Source organism: Juglans regia, chromosome 3 (assembly GCF_001411555.2).
Source record: "Juglans regia cultivar Chandler chromosome 3, Walnut 2.0, whole genome shotgun sequence".
Taxonomy (NCBI): Eukaryota; Viridiplantae; Streptophyta; class Magnoliopsida; order Fagales; family Juglandaceae; genus Juglans; species Juglans regia.
Window position 1 is genome coordinate 1,237,924 of NC_049903.1, and position 16,905 is coordinate 1,254,828.

The 16,905-nt window shown below is 36.6% G+C and overlaps 3 protein-coding genes across 6 annotated transcripts; 1 reads left to right on the forward strand and 2 right to left on the reverse strand.

The window, feature by feature from the left end:
- Positions 1-447: 447 nt before the first annotated feature.
- LOC108985712 lies at positions 448-7,006 on the forward strand. The gene is made up of 5 exons (XM_035688582.1): positions 448-683; positions 4,274-4,536; positions 4,644-4,855; positions 5,015-5,279; positions 6,493-7,006. The coding sequence occupies exons 1-5, from the start codon at positions 590-592 to the stop codon at positions 6,787-6,789; spliced, it is 1,131 nt and encodes a 376-aa protein (XP_035544475.1). The 5' UTR covers positions 448-589; the 3' UTR covers positions 6,790-7,006.
- A 344-nt stretch (positions 7,007-7,350) lies between these two features.
- Positions 7,351-8,173, reverse strand: LOC108985713 (germin-like protein subfamily 3 member 2). The gene has a single exon (XM_018958124.2). The coding sequence runs from the start codon at positions 8,141-8,143 to the stop codon at positions 7,478-7,480; it is 666 nt and encodes a 221-aa protein (XP_018813669.1). The 5' UTR covers positions 8,144-8,173; the 3' UTR covers positions 7,351-7,477.
- Positions 8,174-9,931: 1,758 nt separating this feature from the next.
- On the reverse strand, positions 9,932-16,865 carry LOC108985710 (protein ABSCISIC ACID-INSENSITIVE 5). 4 transcript variants are annotated; one of them, XM_018958117.2, is made up of 6 exons: positions 16,723-16,865; positions 13,046-14,190; positions 11,667-11,738; positions 11,543-11,572; positions 10,856-10,976; positions 9,932-10,736 (listed from the first exon to the last, which is right to left on the reverse strand). In XM_018958117.2, the coding sequence occupies exons 2-5, from the start codon at positions 14,135-14,137 to the stop codon at positions 10,881-10,883; spliced, it is 1,290 nt and encodes a 429-aa protein (XP_018813662.1). In that variant the 5' UTR covers positions 14,138-14,190; positions 16,723-16,865; the 3' UTR covers positions 9,932-10,736; positions 10,856-10,880. The 4 variants fall into 4 exon arrangements, with proteins under 4 accessions (XP_018813662.1, XP_018813664.1, XP_018813663.1 ...); XM_018958119.2 differs by having other exon boundaries at positions 13,046-14,195; XM_018958118.2 differs by having other exon boundaries at positions 13,046-14,276.
- Positions 16,866-16,905: the final 40 nt, after the last annotated feature.

Consider the following 16,905-nt stretch of genomic DNA (forward strand, 5'->3'; position numbering starts at 1 on the left):
TGGCTAAGCTGCAATTCTGGAGGCCCGGGATCGGATCTTTTCTAAAGTTTCACAAAAATTTATTTTATCCCTCATCTTATAAAATTAAAGAGAAATAATAAAAGAATTTGAAAATAATAATGTAAACTTAACTCTTTAAGAAGTTTATTATCATTCTCTTTACAAAAAATTGCAGGAATCAATTTGACAAATTACTTACAGATGCCTAACTATTATATAGGACTTGTTGGAATAACTCTCATAGGTTGGAATTCGAACTCCCTCAAATAATAAAAAAATGAAAAAACTATTATATATAGAGATAAGACTCATGATACTCATCCAATGAAAAGTCAAAATTACCCACAAAACTTTTGCATTTACACCACTCTGTAAGATGTTAAACTCGGGAAATTAGTAGAATAAACGAGGCCTTTTTAGTCATGCAAAGTTGTAAAGACAGATATCAGTGGTCGAGCCCCAACATCAAAAACTCATAAACCAAGTCCACAAAAATCTCAGATCTCTCTCTCTCTCTCTCTCTCTCTCTGGGTCTTTGACTTTTGGGGTGATTTTGTTGCTGGGTTTTGGTGGGTAATTTGGGGTGGAAATGGCGGGGGGCGTGAACAGGAAGATATCGGCAGCGTCTGCCAGAGCTCACACCAGAAGAGCTAAGCAAAAAAGTTCCTTTCAGCTTCCCTTAGGTAGGTTGTCTTTCTTTTCGTTTTCACCTGATCCATTGCTGTTACATGATTAAATCTTTCATTGTTCCTCGTTCTTATCGTATATACGTCGGAACCATTGCATCGTTTCTATCTTGGTCGCCATTTAATATTTTATTATTGCGAAAGAAAAGAATGCCACAGAAATTAGACTTTTGTTAAGATCTCTATAATTTTTCTATATAATTGATCAGTTGATTATTACGAATTAGATCAATAGAATGCATAAAATGGAATTCACATGCAATTACATTTTAAGTTGGTTTTTATGTAAAGAGTTAAATTGCGTCTTCTAGTTGGAAATTCAGTTGTTGCTCATGTAAACCTTTTTCTATGTGATGGTGCGGAAGAAAGTTTTGTACTTGAAACTTTGAAATTTGGAACAAATGGGTACCTGTGCATGGTTGTTGGTATCTCATAGTAAACATTCGCATCGTTTTTTTGTTTTATATTTTCATAGTTTCTTTTAAAGTTAAAACTGTTGCAATTGGGAATTTCGAAAGAAATATTTATTTAGTTATTCAATTGAAAATGACTGAGAAGTATTAAATAAGAGATCTCACGTAATATTGAGGTACATGTGTCATTATAAATAGAGATTAAATAACTTAATAAAAAGAAAATCAAATTAGAACAAAAAGTTGTTAAGATTTTTTTTAAGGTTTCCTTGTACTTGAGAAAAAAGAATGAAGTCAAAGATAACTTAAGATTTTACTTTTTTTTTTTTTTAAGAAGAGGGACGGTACCCCCAGTTTTATTAATAACCCTCTCTTAAGGCGGATGAATACCTTTTACAATCAGTGTAAAAGCTTGGGGGGTTACATAAATCCCAAAACCAAAACTCTTGCAAAAACCTTTCATTCTAAGGAAAAAAAACTTGTACTTACATTAATTGTTCCAAAGTATCTATAACAGAAATAAAGCAAATATCCAAAAGAAACTATTCCCATCTAAAATTTGGTAAACCAGATTTATCAATAACAAAAAATCCATACAAATTTCTAGGTAATTGTAAGATAGAAGAGAAAGACAAAGTAATACCTGAAGCTCCAAGATTAGCTAATCTGTCTGCTACACCATTACCTTCTCTGTATATATGCTGCACATCAAAACTTATAAACTTGTTAAAGACAAGTATATCCTCCCAAAACTTGTAAAAAAAAAAAAAAATCCTCCCAAATATTCACGTACCTGCAGGGGGCTTTTTCCTATTTCTGTACCAATTAACTATCAGCAATGCATCAGACTCAACAATGACATCATAAAAACCAAGCTGGTAACACAAAGAAAGACCAGCTTTAACTGCAAAAATCTCTGCAAAAACATTTGTGCCAACCCCCAAATGCATGAAGAATCCATGTATAAATTGCCCACAGTGATCTCGAATAATACCACCACAGCCAGCGAGCCCAGGATTACCCTTTGAGGCCCCATTGATATTAAGTTTCACTCTACCAGTAGGGGGATTCAACCAGTGAATTAAACTAAACTTTTTCAATTTAGGCCTTGTTTGTATTCGTAACCCATCTCAACCCACCTCAACTTATCTCATCTCATCATTACAACTTTCTCAAATTCCCACACAAAATATAATAAATAATTCAACTGTTTCAAATTTCAAAACAACTTTCCCAAATTTCCACACAAAATATAATAAATAATTCAACTTTTATTCTACTATTCACAAACCATCTCAACTCATCTCTGAATCAAAACCACTCCTTAGTCTTCAGCAATGGAATTCTCAAGACACTTAAAATAGAAACATCATCCAACCTTTTTATGCCCCTTGATGGTTTAATCATCAGATTTAATTCATGCAACCATTTCACAATTTTGCAAATAATGCAAGAAGAAAGCTTGATTATACCTTCTTATTTGGCTGAGTTTCTTGCTAGCCACAATTCCCAAAGTATTAAATAGGGAACTAATTGAGCAATTATATGAATCTGATATGTCCCATGGAAAACCGACCACCAAGTTAGCAATTTATCTCTCCACCCCAAAGCTGAAAGATCTAGAATGCCGAAAATCTGTGAGAAGTGATGCCATACAGATGTAGCAAAATCACAATCATTAAAAACATGTAAATCAGACTCTACAGCCTCGCAGCCACAACTACAGTTAGAAGCCAAGCTTATGCCACATATTTGAACATTTATGTCCAAAGCTACCCCATTATTCCACAATTTCCATACAAAAACAGAAATTTGGAGTGGAAGATTCTTGCAGCAGAAAATCGAGAATGTTGAGTTCTAAGAATGTTCCATGCTGACTGAGTAGTGAATTTACTATCATTTGTATGCTTCCAATATCTATCATCATCACCACTTCATAGCTTTATTTGAAAACTAAGAACATGATGCATCAATACAGGATTTTGAAGAATTTCAAGCTTGTCTCTCTGCCAACCAGCAGATTCCAAGCAACTTAAGATTTTACTTAACCATAATTTTTTGATGCATATATATGTAAAACCATAATCCCCAAGGGTTGGCTCAGTGGTATGCTCCATCTATGTCTAAGATTCAAACCCTTGGGGTGCAAACAATTTGTAGGGGCCCACATTCCATCGGTGAAAAGCCGATGATTTACTTGATCCGTGTGATGAGGATGCATTACATGGGTTTGGGGTTTAACCAGATAAAAGACACGTGTTTGTGCATTCTGCAGAATTCCTCTTCACGAAACAAATATACGTAACAATCATGATATTTTATCTATTTTTTAATGCTCCAAAATGCTTTGTGATACACAATTCATAATATTTGAAAGTGATTCACATTTTCACAATTTAACAAATATGTATTCCCCCCCAACCCCCCACGCCCCCCTCTCTCCCGCTCTCTATATTTTTATGTTATTATAAACATTGCAGGATTGTTTCCTTCCAGTGGCATTTGTTTGCTTGGGAATGGTAATCCATGGTGAAGTTTAAATAACTAGTACAGACATTTGTTCTATACTGGACAGTATTGCACAACTAACTGGGTTATGGTATAACTAGGTTATTGTGTTCAAGAAACAGACTATTTACTGGAGAAGCACTATACCCAGTATGTGTATTTCCCAAAACCTGTAGCGGGTTTAATATCCCATTTCTTGTGCATCTCACCATAATATATCACCTCATGACTTTGAATTCTAGCTTAAAGAACAATGGGGAGTCAGGTCATGAGTTTAAACTCCACTGGGTGTGCATCTTAGCGATCCATATTTGATATTTATCACCTCTAATTTTTGAACCCGTTAATCACAAACTTATGCTGCTGGAACGGAATTTTCTTTTTGCAAGTTGCACAGGCGTTATTTGAATTTGTGCTTGAGAAAACTATGGCCTCAACGGCACAACCTGACAATGGCCGTTAAGACTGTCATACTTTATAGTTTATAAAAAGTCCTTCCTTCTAAATAAATGCAACACAGAATAATCATGTCGTTAGTATAGTTTATATTCTCAGCCTATGGATTTAACAGGTTGATTAGTTTTGTTCTCTCCATAATTTAGTAGAGTTGTTCAATGTTTTATCCAATCCTTGTGCTGTTTTTTCCTAAAAGCTCAAAATTTGCAGGGCTCTTAAAGAAAACAACAGTTTTGTTTTTGGTGGGGTTTCTAGCATGGGCTTATAAGGCAGTCCAACCTCCTCCATCGAAGATATGTGGTTCCGCGGATGGTCCCCCTGTTACAGCACCAAGGATCCAACTTAGTGATGGAAGGCATTTGGCCTACAAAGAGCATGGTGTGCCTAAAGAAATGGCGACCCATAAAATTGTCTTCGTCCATGGTTATGATTCTTGCAGGCATGATGCTGTTGTCGCCAAAACTCTATCCCCGGTACATTTTCATTGGTTTATTGTAGTTCTATATTTTTATGCCTATCGAAGTTTAGATATGATATTCTTAGATTTGTTATTGTTTGAATCAATGGTGGGTTCTTCCAGGATATAGTTGAAGAGTTAGGGATCTACATTGTTTCTTTTGACAGACCTGGTTATGGGGAGAGTGATCCTAACCCAAAGAGAACAGTGAAGAGCATGGCTTTGGATATAGAAGAGCTTGCCGATCAATTGGGACTCGGATCCAAATTCTATGTAATTGGTTTCTCCATGGGTGGGCAGGTTGTTTGGAGTTGCCTCAAGTACATACCTCACAGGTATGAGTTGTCTTAGCTGTATAAATATATGCAAGAGAAGAGAGGGAGAAATAAAGAATGCCTGCATTTGTTTGTGTAGAGAAAAAAAAAAAAAGAAGAGAGTTTCTACCTACTGTTTATGCCTTTCTCTTATGTGAGGGATACTTGTAACACTAACAGGCTAGCAGGAGTGGGACTATTAACTCCAGTGATTAACTACTGGTGGCCTGGTTTTCCTGCAAATTTATCTAGTGAAGTCTACAACCAACAGTTACAGCGAGATCAATGGGCACTTCGTGTTGCTCACCACGCTCCCTGGCTCACCTACTGGTGGGAGACACAAAAATGGTTCCCTACTCTTAGCGTTGCAGCTCTCAGTCCTGATATCCTTTCTCACCAGGATAGAGAACTCATGTCTAAGCGTTCCGATAGGGAAAACTATGTGGTTAGTATCTAGCTTTTCTTGAAATTTTAACATCTCAAAATTTCTATGATTTTTTTCTTTATTTAAATGGAAATTACTTCACCTTACCTTTCTGTCAATCTAATGAAAATTGCTGTGGAATGAAGAAGATTCCCAGTCACATCAATTACTAACTTGCTTTCTCACTCCCTCATAGTCTGACAGTATATGTCTATTGATGATTGTAATTTGTGACCAAGAAAAAAATGTTCTTCTGAGATTGTAGCTTGCTTGCAGTCCTGGAGATCTTTGTTATGACACTGATATAGAGAGTAGTGGTATGTGATTAATTGTTGAGAGCTTTTTATTGGCACTCTACCAACATTGAGAAGCAAAGATTAAGCTTCTAACAGGGATTTAGAGGATTAGCTTTATAAAATAACAACGAGAGAATCAAAAGCTCCGCCCTCATTGTTCTCTGGGCATTGGTTTTGGCCTTCTATGCACAGCTTTCTCTTCTCCTATTTTTCTTTCAAAAATTCTACATGAAAAGAATATAGAGGCAGGGTTGCAAAAAAATTTATTGGTAATATTTTTTTTTGTAGCCTCATTTGTTTGAAAATAACATTAATGGTTCTGAAGGACCTCTAAAAGATCCCTTGGAACGATATGAATTGTGAAAGTATTAGGACATTAAGGGACATAAATGCTACTGTACTTTTTTGCAACTATATTCATTTACTTGCTTTCTAAAGCTAGGACACTTGAAATAGACCAACTAATCCATAGGGATGCCTCCCATGTACTTGGATATGCCCATTTTTATCCTCAATAAAGTCCTTGTTCTACCATAGTTGCAGAGTATTGCTATCAGCCCTTGATTTTAAAAATGAATGGGTGTCCCTCTTGTTTCAAAATCACAAGTGCTGGTGCACTAATAACAGAATCAGACTTTTGAGACAAGATTAAGCTTTCAGCTCATTTTCTCATCCAAATTTAATGCTTGACTAATTAGTTAAACCGTCTGATGGACACAAGTTTAAATAGAATTTTTGTGTAAAAATGAAGGGATTCTTTTTAGCTTGTTCCAAGTAGATAAATTTATGCAGCATCACCATAAAGTAGAATGTTCTACTCTCTCTCTCATTTTATTTGGGTGATCGATGCGGATTTAAGACCAGAATTTCTTGCTATGCTATTATGATTAAAATTTTTAAAACAAAATGTAATTATTTACTGAATTTGGCTTCCTCAGGCACAGGTAAGACAGCAAGGAGAATACGAGTCCCTCCATCGTGACGTGAATATTGGGTTTGGGACCTGGGAGTTCAGTCCCATGGATCTGGAAAACCCATTTCCAAACAAAGAAGGTTCAGTCCACCTGTGGCAGGGAGATGAAGATATGATTGTGCCCGTTACGCTGCAACGTTACATTGTGCAACGGCTACCATGGATTCACTACCACGAGTTAACGGGAGCTGGGCACCTGTTTCCCCATGCTGATGGAATGTGTGATAGTATCGTCAAGGCAATATTGGTAGGGGAGAAGTAGGCTTCCACATATGTAATGGGCTACCCCCGGTCCACCTGGTCAATGCATGGGGTTCATGTTGAGTGGAAGAGCAGGAGCTGGTTGTTGTCAGAAAAAAAACAAAGCTAATGACGGAGTTTGTAATGAAAACGTTAAAAACTTAGGAGTTTACACATGCATGTTATGAGCGTATTTATTTACACAATCTTTCATGAGTGGGTGAATTTTTGTTCATTAATGGTTTGGTAATTGTTTTCCTTTTATGTGTATGGTTATGCTTGCGATCACATCTAGGGCGATCATCCGCCTTGTACGGGCTAGATAGCATTGATCCCATCCCAGACCCTGCTCAAAAGGGGGGCTCTTTTACTCCCACCCCAGCCCCCATCCCTGCGTGCCTGGGTTCAGCTGCTCCCACCCAACCGCCGGGCGGGTAGGCACGGAGTCCCATTTGGTTTCTCCACTTGGAAACCCATGTCTTAGGGACAAGTATGAGATTTGAAAATGGCTTATAAAGGCTAAAAACCAGTAGTAATAGAGGAATGGAAAGAGAGACGGAGAAACAGAGGAGATTGAGAAAGAGATGAAGACGTTTAATCCATTTAAAAGACCATATAACCCTTCAACAGTCAACAACCAATAGGTCCAATACCAACTAAAGCAAAAAATAGTACGTGAAAAATTCAATGCATTATTTTCACCGTCTACCTCACACCCTGGGATCAAATTTTCTCCTCATCCTCCCAATTTGCTTAGGACTCAATCCAAAAGTCTTCTCTAAGAGCTCCTCATTGATTCCAGATCCAAAAATGGCAGCTGGGATTTTTTGTGACCCGGGATTTTGGCTATTGAAACTACCAAATATGGTTGCCGGCTTATCACCTACATTCATTTGGAAGTGCACTAGACCTCTGGGGAACACCATGACCTCTCCTTCCTCGATTGTTCTAGCAAACACCCGGTTGCCCGAATCCACAAAGCCTGAATACACGCTTCCTCGCACCACATAAGAAATTTCAGTGGCTCTTGGGTGGAAATGTGGTGGATTAATCCCACCAACTTTAAGGTCAGCTCGTATAAATGACATGCCTAGAGTGTTAATGCCAGGAAAGATTGTTGGGTTCACTGGTATGGCTGCCAGGCCTGTGTCTGAGAAGTTGCCGGCGCTCTGCATGCCTGAAAACACAAAATCATCGACGGTGGCCTCGGATGAATTCTTGCATGGGAGAATAGCAAGGTGGGCAATTCTTATTGAACCGTATCTTGCGTTTGGTATGCAAAAATCCTGAACTGGGTCGGGGTCTGAGGCCGAAATTATAACACAATGGAGGGAGAATGCTAATGTAACAAACAAGATTGATAAAAGAGGGGACATTTTTCTATGCTAACTTCTTTTGATCAATCGGATTATGAGTTCAGGTTTAGATGAGATTTAAATTTATAGAGGCAGATAAGATTTGTAAAGTACTAGAATACCCTTACTTTTTAACCTAAGTAGGCAGGCCACTTGATGGATTAGACTATAAGAACATAGGATTTGAGAATTTCATTTGCGAGATTCAAGGAATATGTATAAGAAGCTGATACAATACAATAATCTAATCTGTGTCCCACCATTAATAATCTCCTGATCTGCCTATACGAACCACTAGGTTACTGATCATCATTTGAATAAGTGGGATTTTCACGCCATGTCAGACACGTTGTTGACAACCATAATAGGTTCTCGATGTCTTTTTTCACGTGACTAAAGGTGACCGTATTCATGTATTAATTTACATGACATATGATAAAATAATTCCCTGGAAGTCTAATGTATAACCAGGTACAAACGATCGAATAGGACCATAAATACTCATACTATGGTATGTTTGGCTTTACCCTTTGCTTGGGAGTGAAGGGATAAGAGGCCAATGAATCATGGGTTTCTCAGAATTGCGACTCCAAAAGGAAAGTAGAAGAAGAAGGACAAAGTCATGAACTGTGCCGTTTTCGGTTCGATCGATGACATGCTTTTGATACTTCTGAATGCTTAAACTTGAAGCAATAGCATTCAGCCCCTTGTCCTTTTTCCTTCACGCGGATGCAGCATTGGATCAAAAGGCTGCCCAATCAGGCGTGATTACCGTCTACATATATAGCAATGTTGTGGGTTTAATCGAAATCACTATGGGCAGTTCATACATGGCTTCTCCATTCATTTGGGGATTGGTATAAATGTTTTTGCAGTTAAAGCTGGTCTCTTCTTTATGTTACTGCTGGATTTTTATGACGTCATTGTTGAATCAGATGCTTTGATGGTAGTTAATTAACTGGTATAAAAATAAAAATAAAACTCTCCTTGTAGGTATGTGGACCTTTGGAAAGATATACTGACTTCAACAAATTTTTAAGTTTTGATATGCTTCATATATATATATAGAGAAGGTAATGTCACACGCGACAGATAATTTAGCTAACCTTAGAGCAACAGGTATTACTTTGTTTTTTTCTTCTATTTCACAATTACTTCGGCAATTGTATGGCCTTTTTGTTATTGATAAATCTGGTTTGTCAAACTTTAGATGAAAATAGCATTTTTTTAGACACTAGCTTTATATTCTTCTATTATACTAGATAACTTGAAACAATTATTGTACGTATTAGTTTTCTTAGAACATATAAGGCTTTGGTTTCGGGATTTATGTAACTCCCAAAGCTCTTTCCTAGTTTGTATAAAATAATCCTCCACAATAAAAGAGGATAATCACTAAAATTGGGATTACCTTCCCTTTTCCAAAAAAAAAAAAAAAAAATAGCAGTTGACAAGCGATCAAAGTTGTTAATGACCTCATAAACCAACATGTACATACTTCGTATAATTCCTACCCATTATAAGAAACTTAAGCTAGCCCACATACTAGTCAAATGATCAGCCCCCTGGTATCTTATAGTACTCAAATTCATGGTTTGGGGTTGAAAATGCTGGCGGGCTTATAATTTTTCCAGCATCACAAGGAATTAACTGAACGAAGGGACGTAATTTGGGTGAAACAGGGTTTGTTTGTAAAAGTAGGGAAGTTGATATTTGTTTGCTCTCCAAAAAAAGAAAAACGAGTTAAGAATAGGGTTTAAAGCGATGGATAAGATTATTCTTAGGAATCAATCACCTCCCTAGCTTCAATGGCGTCTGAATAACTAATGCAATATTAGTAGGACTTATTCGATTGTTCCAAAAAACAATATATATCATCAGCATGCCCTATGGGGACTAAACAAGCTTTGACTTCTTTGTCCCGCCAGCTTGTCGTTTGAGCTTTCACACACAGACAGACACACTTGCAGCCAACATTAATGTTCTGGGCCGAAGTGGGTGACATGTTTCACCCAGGTTCCGTTTCTAAACAGGGCATCAAACTGATCAGTGTACATAGCCTTTCTCCGTTCGGGTGTGTAGCTGCCCCAGTGGAGCATGAAGGTTCTGTCTTCTTGAGTGTCAAGATAGACTAAGACACGGACACACGTATATAGAAAGCAATGCGTTTGGTAAGGGATACCGGCCGCGGGCAAGAACATCAAGCAATACTGAAGCGAGTCTATGCTTACAGCTTTGTATCATCCTGGGAGACTCGGACTGAAAAACGAGCACCAAAGTGCAAGAACAGGGCGCTGTCTGCAAGAACCAGAAGAGCCAGAAGTTGTCTGCAAGCTATGAAGAAAGGAGTTTATGTATATATAAACGTGTAAAGGCCACGTACAACACCAAGTGCAGCTAGCTTTTGATACATTGATTAAGTAGTGATTAATAATTTAATATATTAGTCTCAATAAGCTAATCCTATGTAATGCATCGCACGCATAATACAATTATGATTTAGTTGCTTCACAATGAGGAAATCGAATTTCTTCTCATGATCACCTTCAGGCTTCATCCATTTAGCTTTTGATCTTGCCTTGGTTTGACCTTTCAGGTTTCATTTCTCAATACACTGCATAAAAGGTAATTCTTCAGGCATATGCATGCATGTACTGCCGCATCAGAACAAAGTGAGATTCTACAATATTGCTGCAACTCAAAACTCAAAATATGATGTCGCAATTACCATACCATTGATCAAGTACTGATCCTTACATCACAAGGGGCAACTTTGGTTCCTTTTCAACACCCTCAGTTTCTCTTTAGCTTTTTGAGCCTTGGTTTGAACTTTCGTTTTCATCTCTTCAGAATACTGCTAGCGATGGAGAAGGATTTTAAAAAAGAACATATAATTATAAAAGACATATCATGGAAAATAAATGCATATATATATATATATATATATATTTTATTGGCACCCCGTGTCCATTAACAGTGTCCAACTAATCCCGGGGTGCATAAACCCTCAGCAAGGAATTTTCTGCAAGTGCACTTCGGATAATTCAAGAGAAAAATCCCCTAATCCAATGGTCCCTAGAAGTTGTTTGCACCCAATCTCTAGGTTTTGCAGAAAGATTTTGACAGTAAAAGAGGAATAAGCATAAATCAAGAATAGTTGTTTGAAAGAAATTCGCATTAAAACCACAACTCCACATGGGAGTTACGGCCTTATCAGGTTGCAAATCTGCAAAAATTTGCATACCTCAAGCATATGGCCATCAATTAATTGATCAAATACGCAGTTCTTTGGAAATAAAACATGATAGATCTATCCAACACAGGCGGGATTGGTTCCGTACTAGATGTAGATCCATGGGTAAATGTAAAAGCGTATGATCCCTTACGCATATTGATACTAAAAGAAATTACGACAGTTACCTGTTGGTTTCTTTTCCTCTCAATTTCTGCCTGTTCGAAGAAGAGAAACAAAGCAAGACTTGTAAGAGTAGTTTCCATATGAATGTGAAACTTTTAAAAAATCAAACATTCGATATGCCATTACCAGAGCCTGTTTAAGGTCTATGTTCTCTTCTCTTAATTGGTTCAGTTCTGCTTCTAGTTCAACTGTGTATGCCTGTAAAAGTAAATTAAATTAAAATTGCATACGAATATATATATCATGGCATCATTTGTAGGATGCAGCACTGTGTGAAGATCATTAGGACTTGTTTGAATAGTGAGATGAGATCACGAGATGCTATTGTTTTAGATGAGTTGAATAAAATATTGTTAGAATATTATTTTTTAATATTATTATTGTTTTGAGATTTGAAAAAGTTGAATTGTTTATTATATTTTATACGAAAATTTGAAAAAATTATAATGATGAGATGAGATGAATTAAGAGTATTTCTGTATCCAAAAGGCAAATAGTCCTAGACTCAAGGGTACTTCTCAATGATTTCTTAGAGAATTCCAAAGAAGTGTGTTCCTGATCAAATGAAATCTGTCAATACATGTAGTTTTAAATAAGTAAGCTTTCAGTGACTAGATAATCACACTGCTCCCATCATACTTAAAAAAAAAAAAAACTAAACCCGGGAGGATTCTAATTTACAGGAGCATGTTTTTCCTTCGTTGCACTTCTTTTCCATTCACTTGCAGTGACTTTGGAGAGATGCCATGAGAATTACCAAAACGAAAAAAATGTTTACAACAAACGTGACAATATATAAAAAGAGCAGAGAATTTGACGTACTTTGTCAAGCAATGCAAGTTTATAAAATAAATTATTCGTAATTCCCATTGTAAGTCTAATATTTGGCTGGCTACATGTGAAAAGGTGGGATATAATTTCTCTTTGTAATTTGTCCTGTTTGTTTTCATAAATGAGATGAGATTAAAGTTAAAAATTGAATAAAATATTATTAGTATATATATTTTTAATCTTATTTTTTGTTTTGAAATTTGAAATTTTTAAATTGTTTATTTTATTTTATAAATTTAAAAAATTTATAATAATAAAATGAAATGGAATGAGTCAAAAAGTTTTTTAAAAACAAACGAGGCCGCCTCGCATTGATACTTTCTTTAAAACTTCATGAACACTAGTATGCCTCTCCTTGCATGCGTTCCTTGATGAGCATTAATCGATCAAACTAAATATGACTAGAACCAAAAAGATCGATGTACGAGGTTTTGATTTACAGACAGTACTAACTGGTACTAATTGATGATCGAATCTAGTCTAAATTCCTCTAATTAGACGAGTTTTAATTACACTTATTGGTTTAAAAGTGGAGGCTTCCTGCCAAGTTTAGGAATTCATGTTAATTAATTTGCAAGACGCAACCGATGTCACAACCATCACGTGAAAATTAGGATTTAGGGAAGCTGGCAAATTTGAATAATATGTACTGGAACAAACAGTGGATTTATTACCTGTTTCCTGGCTCTAGATCTGGCCGCGGACTCTCTATTCTTGATCATCCTCCTTTGTCTCCTCTCCACCACCTTCTCCACGGGACCATCTATGATCCTCTTCCTTCCCCTTAGTCCCCCCATGTCCAGTCCAAATTGATTGCCCGAGTTATCAACCTGAGTTGTGCACAACCCATCAGAAGAAACAGGACTAACCGGTGCCACCACTCCCATTGCTGGCGCCGCCCCATATCCACCAGCACCGTTCACTACCCTTCCACCATAACAAACAGGCGCCGGTGGCCCGGGTGGGTATCCCCCACTCCTCTTGCCATTTCCAGCATACCCTAACGACTCTCCAATAGCCCCACCAGCACCCTGTGGCATTGTTTGGTGAGTTGGAACAGTACTCGCACCACCAGCGCCACCAAATCCTGTTGTAGGCCTAGTTGCGAAACTAGGACCCGCTGTGGAATTTTTATTCTGGTATACCCCGTACTGCTGCTGAGGTTGGGGTTGTGATACTGGCATTGCACTCGGTTCCCTCACCACCCCTGCTTTTATCAGAAAATCCTCCAAGGTCATCTCTCCGAAAGTCGGCTGGCGAGCGCCACACTCGGGATTCTGAATGTTATCACCATTTTTATGGCTAGTACTATTACTCTGATGCTGTCCTTTGTGGATTTCAGACCAGACTTCGTCCACCGTTTTCCTACAGAGAGGTGCCGGGAGCGTGAGCGAACCTTGTCGTGGCAAGCTTGGCTGCTTTGCTATTCCCCTCTCAGTATGCGCTTCGCTTAGAGACAGCTGGGTGTGGCTGCTCATATTATTAGCGGCGATAACATTGGTGATGGTGGTGGCGGTGGTGTTGACAGCTTGGTTTTCTTCGGCAGTCCAAATACTGGTGAGGAACTCATCCATGTTCATGGACCCGAAATTCTTGCCGCTCTCGCAGAGCGTGTGCTGGAACTCGTCGAGAGTGAGGGAGTATATTGATGATTGTCTTCCGAGCGACGAGAAAGGATTGATCTTGGGCTGTTGATCTGCTAATAGTGACGACTCGACCTGGCCTTCGGAGATCATCTCGGACTCCGTGGTCACCATCTTTGTCATGCAGATCAGATTGCAGCTAGTAGCTAGGTGATGATGATGGCAATTAAATGCACCTGCGCTTTGGAGCGTACAAGATAGGGTTTACCTTTAGCTTAATGGTCATACAAGCAGTAGCCCAGCGTTTGCGAGCAAAGAGACGCTGTTTTGCGGAATAAAGAAATTAATGACGTCACCTTAGCCGATTAAACGTCTTTGGGAGTTTGATTCAGCTTTAAATATTGCAGTAGTCATTTTTCTTTTCCATGCCTAATAATTTGGCTGATTTGGTTAATTTTTTAACAGAAATGATTCAATTATAAAATTCATTTTACTATAAAATATATTATATTAAAATATATTAATTTATAAATTTATTTTTATAATTATATTTTTTTAATATTCTTAAAATATAATATGTTTCTGATCAAATTGAAAATAATAATAACAATAATAACTTTTAAAAAAGAAAAGTAAAAGAATTGTTTTCTGAAAAAAGCATATGTATTTAGTTACAACAACAGCATGATGGCATTTTATTCCACATCACTTCGTTTCTGACACCAAATTAAGTTAAAAGAAGAATATCCACGCACGTGCATCGATTAAGAAAAAGAGTGACACTACAGCACCGCTCCCAGCAGTAGCTGGAGCTACGTTAATAGGATTTTTTATTTTTATTTTTTTTACGTTTCATTCATATATTTTTTAATATTTTTAAAATTCTTTTTTTTAAAAAAATATTACAATATAATTAAAAAATATTTACTTAATCACTAAATTAAAAAAAAAATGAACAGTAAATATAGCATTTTCGAAAAATTAGCATTGCCGCTTAAAGGACAAGGTGCGCTCAAAAAATGGCACATGGTCTGTAAGATCTTGATTGCACTCACTTTCAAGCATATATATATATATATATATATATATATATATATATATAACATTTATTTATTGAAAATAGTTTTTAGAATCGAGCAACTAGTTAGGAAAATACTGGACATGTACAAGGGTTTTTTTTTTTTCTATTTAATGCATGGATTTGCATTTTTGAGCTAAATGCTTATATACACAGCTAGATAGAGTATGTACCTATCATGTTATAAACCCACTAAATATATAATTGTTTCAAAGAGTAAACCCCGATTATTTAATTACTAGACAGTTTTGTTTGAACAGTTATCTCTTTCTAATTAAATCATATCACATGTATTGTTTTTTAATTTAAAAAAAAATTACACAAGGTCATAATTAATGTAAGTACCCACAGCTAGCTAGGGAGTACTGTTTAACCAAAGTTTTCTAAAATAAACACCATACAGGAGGGAAATAATTTTATTAAATCTAAAGACCAACAGAAAGTCATAAATATTATAGGAGAGAGAGAGAGAGAGAGAGGGAATGAATTGCATGTGAATGTGAATGTATGAGCTTATATTATAGGTTACACCAAGGCCGGCTTTCCTTAGGGGCGCCCGGGATAGGATTATAGGAAGGTAATTAGATAGTACACGATTCAACAGAGCTAAACGACACCTTTCGTGAATGCAACACACACACACACATCGTCGTCGTTCTAATATCTTTCCTGACATAAACAATACTGCACATTAGAGCATGTGTTTTGTATAAGTTGAGAGTATGTGTTTAGTCATAAATTCAGTTTTTCAAACACTCAAGAGTTGATATATAATATATATCTATAAGGTAATTAAGCATATTAATATATAGTGAGATTAATATATATAGTATGTACGTAATATTTTTAATTATTCCATGGGTTAAAACGAGTACGGGAATAATAATTCATCGGGACCATATATAATATATAGTTTCAAATTGGTAATTTACATTATGATCTTTTAGTGGCTAGCTAGCTTCTAAAAGAGGAAATATTCTAATTTTTCCGATCCTTTCATGCAAGCTACTTTCTTCTGATCCTTTCTTTTAATTAGTTGATTATATATGATTAAGAAGCAAGTGCCATTCTAAAAGATCAGCAAGGAATTTCATGTAATTTTCTCTTTCCCTTTCCAACCCAGTAAGGGATAATAATATTAATCCTCTCTTTGGATCACCTCCATCTCTCAATGGGCATGCATGCACGTGAATTTGATCTGATCTATTTGTCCGCCTAAATATTATATATGTTGAAATCAATTAAACACGGTCTTTTTAACTTCTATTTACTTTCTGTCTATTCCCATCGTTTTCTCCTAAACAACATTAATATTAGCTTGTAATTAACTACGTACTCATGACTACCAAATCCCACCTAGCTAGCTAGCTAAAAATTATCGTGAATGCATGCACTTATAACATTGAAAAACTACCGGAAACAAGAAACTCCGATATTGAAAACTGTAAAGCGGCTGCATGAACCCATAAACCCTAACCACTGCATGTCTTGGGGCTCAGATCTGGTATCCACTTCATGAAAACATAAAAAAACGAATATGATTCGGAATAAAATGTTCCAACACAGCTTGGATCAGCCCAGAAATAAAATAAAAAAATAAAAAATACAATAAAATTAAAAGAGTCGTTCAGAATACACCACAATCACAATCGAGGCAGATATAAGTTCATATAACATGGACAGAACATACCTGATTAATTATGCTCTTTACTCCTCCTTTTAAGTTTTAATCGTATTGAACATGAGATCTCGAAGCTTCGAGCTATCCAGCAAAGCCGCCTCTCACAAAACGGCTACACATGCATGAGTACATCATGTTCTTTCTTAGCTTATATATATATATATATATATATATATATATATATATATAAAA

Coding starts and splice junctions, on each gene's coding strand:
- LOC108985710 (XM_018958117.2), bottom strand. CDS start 14,137: ATGACAAAGATGGTGACCACGGAGTCCGAGATGATCTCCGAAGGCCAG. Junction 11,573..11,666: donor TAGACCTTAAACAGGCTCTG/GTAATGGCATAT, acceptor TTCTTCGAACAG/GCAGAAATTGAGAGGAAAAG. Junction 10,977..11,542: donor AGAGGAAAAGAAACCAACAG/GTAACTGTCGTA, acceptor CATCGCTAGCAG/TATTCTGAAGAGATGAAAAC.
- LOC108985713 (XM_018958124.2), bottom strand. CDS start 8,143: ATGTCCCCTCTTTTATCAATCTTGTTTGTTACATTAGCATTCTCCCTC.
- LOC108985712 (XM_035688582.1), top strand. CDS start 590: ATGGCGGGGGGCGTGAACAGGAAGATATCGGCAGCGTCTGCCAGAGCT. Junction 4,856..5,014: donor CTCAAGTACATACCTCACAG/GTATGAGTTGTC, acceptor TAACACTAACAG/GCTAGCAGGAGTGGGACTAT. Junction 5,280..6,492: donor CCGATAGGGAAAACTATGTG/GTTAGTATCTAG, acceptor TGGCTTCCTCAG/GCACAGGTAAGACAGCAAGG.